This window comes from Physcomitrium patens, chromosome 12 (genome assembly GCF_059467195.1).
Source record: "Physcomitrium patens ecotype Gransden chromosome 12, ASM5946719v1, whole genome shotgun sequence".
Lineage (NCBI taxonomy): Eukaryota > Viridiplantae > Streptophyta > Bryopsida > Funariales > Funariaceae > Physcomitrium > Physcomitrium patens.
This window is the reverse complement of record NC_143421.1, coordinates 7,393,404-7,398,297: the sequence shown is the minus strand read 5'-3', so window position 1 is coordinate 7,398,297 and position 4,894 is coordinate 7,393,404. Positions and strand designations below refer to the sequence as shown.

Here is a 4,894-nt window from a genome sequence, read left to right as displayed (position 1 = left end):
CAACAACAACAACAACATCAAAAATCCAAAAATAAGTATTAAAAATATGATTACACATATTTTACATTTTAACATATATTTTTAGAAAAAAATTTAGTCTTAAAATTTTATTTTTGAAGGAAAGAGAAACCACATCTGTGATACCTTTTTTTTTTTTTTTTTTTTTCTTCCAATACTGTGAAAATACACAAGATGCTTCATAAATACTCAAGACACTTTATAAAGAAATTATTTCCATATTTCAATATTTTTCTATTTCCAGTTTTAGAAAAAAAAGAAATCACTTTGAAGAAAACACACAAAAAGTGGATTCCACTGTAACTAAAAATAATTACAATGGAATTCCACTTTTAGTGTACCAATACGCGGCCATTGGGTTGAGTCACGGTGAAGGGGAGACGAAGCGGCCATAGGGGGGTCCTGATCCTAATCCTCATCCTATGAGGGGAGTGTACCGTCCCAAAGTGAAAGCTCGGCTGGAGCAGCGTGGGACCTGCGATCCGTGAACTCACCATCTCACGCTCCCCCCGCTTGATTCTGCCTTGTGGGTTTTGTTCCTGCGGCGTATGTCCCCTTGTGCCCCGGGCTTTGGTGGCGTTGGAGCCATGGCAGTGTCGATGCTGCGGATGCGCCACAGCTCGATGGGGGACAACGAAGGGAGGGATGGCGTGAGGCTGTCTGCTCGGAATCCCAATGGAGCCTCACCTGCTCTGTACCAGTTCAACCAGGTATGGAATCGTGAGTAATGGGGTGGTGTTTGAGTGAGTGCATCGCTTGGGGTTGGTCGGAAACTGTTCAATTAGAGGGTTTTTCAAAGTGATGCTGGGGATTTCAATTTTAGTTTCGGCGGCATTTCGAGTTGTCTCAGTTGCATTCGCTATGAAATCACGCATTTGGATATAATGTGTGAGGTCGTTTGAGTGTAATGCAGGCCAATTCGCCTGCACGAGCTGGCTACTTCGGAGGTAAGAGGTCGTGAATGTGTTCTTCATGCTCGGGTGTTCTGATTTAGGTTTTAAATTTCAAATTTGGACTTGGGATTGGCTCCTCTTGTTTGAGTTTCTTGTGATGTAGTGTTTCAGAGCGTGGTGTTGAGTTTGAGATGTGGAAAACCTTGCATTGGAATTTTTCAGCTTATGCGAGGCCTTTCTCGAACGTTTCAAAGATGTAACTACATAACGGTGTTGCATGTGCAATAGAGGTTAATACAATCGTCTCTTGCAGGTGACAGTAGGAGAGGGAGGAAAAGAAGAGGCACGGGGAACATGTCTGCGCAAAAATCTCTGCTTTACGTAGCCAACTCTGTTGTTGAGCCTCAGAAGCCCATCAATTTCTTGCGTGTCTTGGTTGGTAAGACATGTGATGCTTTTAAAGTATGTTTTTGAACATGAGTGGTTGGATTCATCTCTCAGCCAACGAGCCTAATTTATCCTCCACTTCCATGTCAATTTGCTGTGATGGGTTTAATTGTTTTTAACTTACTTTTTTATTGCTGGAAACAGAAGGAGCAATAGCTGGAGCCACAGCAGGGGTTGTAGTTGAGACAGCACTTTATCCAATTGACACCATTAAGACTCGTCTACAGGTTAACAATGCACCGTGCCACATATATTTAAATTACAGCATCTTGGGAAGTGGTCTATGTCCTTCTGGTGGTTTGCTTGTTACAGAGGGAATTCATAGTAACGACCTGCATGGGTTTAGTATGCAAAAGATCACTCTGTCCGTAGTATTTTGTGCGCCTTCAAATTTCAGCCTTCTCTCTAGTCTTGAGGATCACGAGGGCATCGTGTCACATTGATAATCTGCAGCTTATGTTGAAACGAGGTAGCGGTTGCAGGCTGCCTGGAGGACGTTCTTATGGAGGGTGTGATTTGAATGGGTGTTAGGCTGCGAGATCTGGCGGGAAGATAGTGTTTAAAGGATTATACTCAGGTCTAGCAGGCAACCTCGCTGGTGTTTTACCGTCCGTAACTTTCCGTACTCCCTCCTTGTATCATTTTGTAGCCACGTTGTTGCGTGTTTTCTGATTGAAATTTATCTCGAGACCTGGCAGTGAGTATAAATGAGCAGTAGCAGTAGCAGTTTTTTTTTTTTTTTTTTTTTTTTTTGTTCTTTTTTTTAAAAAAAATCTTTTTCTGTGGATGTTGAAGTGGTAGTGATCATGATGCTCTTTTTGCAGTTAAGTGATACTGCAGAACATATAATGATTATCATAGCAGTACGACTTCTCATCTCTATGCTTTAACTTAATGTGATACCACAGGGCATCAGCCATTTTCGTGGGTGTCTATGAACCGATGAAAAGGAAGTTGTTGGATATCTTTCCAGACCACCTCAGCTCTGTTGCACACTTGGTAAGGCTGGATACAAGGCTGTGATACAGTTTATTTATTTATTTATTTTAATTCCACGTTATAGAGTAATATGCAAATAGACTCACTTCCTTTTTTTTTAATGTTGTATACAAATGTTTGTTATATTTTGTGACAATGAGGATGTTGAATTGATTTGCCAATCTATGACTTGGGGCTCGGATGTCTACTCATCGGTGTAATATCTGCATTGTAACAGACAGCAGGGGCTGCTGGAGGTGCCACTGCGTCACTGATACGCGTCCCAACAGAGGTGAACAATTTTTTTTTCGATTTGTTGTCAATTTATTGCCGGTTGTATTTAGCTGCGTGATCGCCATTATTTTGGTGCTTATAGTCCTCATATGTCTGGATACGCTTTGTACTTTTCAAATCTCTTGTGATTGAAGTATAAGCGTAGCCTATATACCATATTGTCTGCTTTTGGATTGACCAATTAGACCTGACGTTTTTTTATATGCATGCCTTCTTGGTTGTTTAGTTCCTTGGGTTTATATATGCTCAAAGATCCCATCAATTGTGAGGTTGTGCAGGTTGTGAAACAGAGAATGCAGACAGGTCAGTTCCCATCAGCACACTCAGCAGTCAGGCAGATTTTGGCCAAAGAGGGTGTGCGTGGTCTATATGCGGTATGTGATCTTTCTCTTAGCTTGTCTTCAAGAAATTCCATCACTCTCGTTATGTCCCATTTATCTGCATGTGCAGGAAGTGTACTTCGATTGTACACTCTAATGGTCTTTTTGAATTGCAGGGTTTTGGATCTTTCCTCCTTCGAGATTTACCATTTGATGCTATCCAGTTTTGCATTTACGAGCAGCTTAGATTGGGCTTGAAGAAAGTGGTAAGTTAACTTATGGATAGCTTTTTCAAGGTTGGAACACATCTGTATACGCACAGTTACGATTTTGTTTTAAATCTTAAGAGAAGAATAGAACTAAAAGTGTGTGTCATCACCGGGCTGTTCTATGTATTTATAGTTGCTCTCAGAGGAGTTGACGTTGAATTAATGCTTGTTTTTCACTCTTTCAGGTGAACAGGGATCTTCTAGATCTGGAGACAGCTCTTGTAGGAGCAACCTCTGGTACAGACTCGCATTCGAAAGACGTTTCTACTGTTGTAATTCTTGCGTTCTGGTCATGTGTCTAAGATTGATCTACACATTACGACGAGGAGGTTGTTCATATGTGAAGCTCTCTTGCCCTTTATATAGTCGGTAGTTGAGGTTGACTCGAAGTCATCTCAAGTGGCACCTGAATAACCGACGGTGAAGTTACCACGTCTTTAAAACTTCAACCTTATGCTGGTGAGTAAAATAGGAGAAACACGTGGAAAGTCCTAGTCGTTACCTTTAGTTAGTCTTATTATGTAGGCTGATGTTTCAGTTTTCACGCAGGTGCTATTACTGGTGCAGTGACTACGCCACTTGATGTTATTAAGACCCGACTTATGACCCAGGTAGGTCTTTCGACTCAGTCCATATGGATTTTTGTAAGCATGGCTTGATATGGAATATATGCTTCTGCCACAAATTCTACGTTGTCCATGTGTTATGGTTTTGCATTTGAATTTGAATTAACTATTTGTTATCGACATATTTCACTTACAGGTTTAAGTTGATTGTGCAGGGCGCAAAGGGACATTACAAAGGTATAGGTGATTGTGTATCCAAGATTATTCAGGAGGAGGGTGCGGGTGCACTACTTAAGGTATGTCTCTATTCCCTGTATCTAAGGTATTTATGCAGGTGTGTTCAATCTCAAAATTGGTTTTCATTCCGTAAAGCATCATCCACAGCAGATTAGTGTTAGAATAACAATTCTGCAGTACTTGTTCGTATCTTCCGAATGTTGTTAAACATTGAGTATTATCTTTTGCAGGGGATAGGACCAAGGGTGATGTGGATTGGTATCGGGGGTTCCATATTTTTTGCTGTGCTGGAGAGAACCAAGCAGTTACTTGCAGCTCGAGTACTTCCAGAGGATTTGAAAGATGCAAGACTCGCTTGAAGAGTCGTCGCTTGTAAAAGCTTTTGTTCACCTGCTCTCAATGGTTCAAAGATTTTTTTTTCCTGTCATGTAATCGTCTCTCCCCCTAAACGTTGGTTTAGGCCTCCGAAAATTCCCCAATCATGTGCCTTCTGCTAAGACGCGAGTGTACGTGTGCTCTAAACACTGGGTCATGTGACTTAACTGTGTCCAGAATTGATACGTGTAAGCTCACTAGGGTTCATACTTAGCATCACAAATTCTTTTTGTAAATGTAAGGATTCTGGGCACGGTATCGGACATGGCAACAAGTTTGATGAGATGTTTCACGAGTCCTGCAAAGTGAGCTTATTGGACTCTTCAGGTACTTTACTGTAATAAGTAGTCGATCGATTTCTGTGTTCGCAGACACATCACCAGCAAGGCAGTGTCTCTTTCTTTGAAATTGACGTCAGTATAGCCGGCCCAGAGTTCATTTTGTGCATGGCAGGGGATTTATTGCATCACCCAAATTATTAAATCGCAATGAAAACA

At 41.3% G+C, this 4,894-nt stretch overlaps 1 protein-coding gene across 3 annotated transcripts; it reads left to right on the top strand.

The window, feature by feature from the left end:
- The first annotated feature begins 556 nt into the window (after positions 1–556).
- On the top strand, positions 557–4,449 carry LOC112290040 (S-adenosylmethionine carrier 1, chloroplastic/mitochondrial). 3 transcript variants are annotated; one of them, XR_016505764.1, is made up of 13 exons: positions 557–728; positions 932–965; positions 1,225–1,350; positions 1,503–1,585; positions 1,890–1,966; positions 2,267–2,357; positions 2,575–2,628; positions 2,909–3,004; positions 3,127–3,216; positions 3,405–3,678; positions 3,769–3,830; positions 4,001–4,081; positions 4,253–4,449. XR_016505764.1 is itself a non-coding variant. In XM_024535937.3 (13 exons), exons 1-13 carry the CDS (start codon positions 567–569, stop codon positions 4,379–4,381), a joined length of 1,137 nt encoding a protein of 378 aa, XP_024391705.1. In that variant the 5' UTR covers positions 557–566; the 3' UTR covers positions 4,382–4,449. The 3 variants fall into 3 exon arrangements, 2 of the variants coding, with proteins under 2 accessions (XP_024391705.1, XP_073393786.1); XM_024535937.3 differs by having other exon boundaries at positions 3,405–3,456; XM_073537685.2 differs by lacking the exon at positions 932–965 and having other exon boundaries at positions 3,405–3,456.
- The last annotated feature ends 445 nt before the right edge of the window (positions 4,450–4,894 follow it).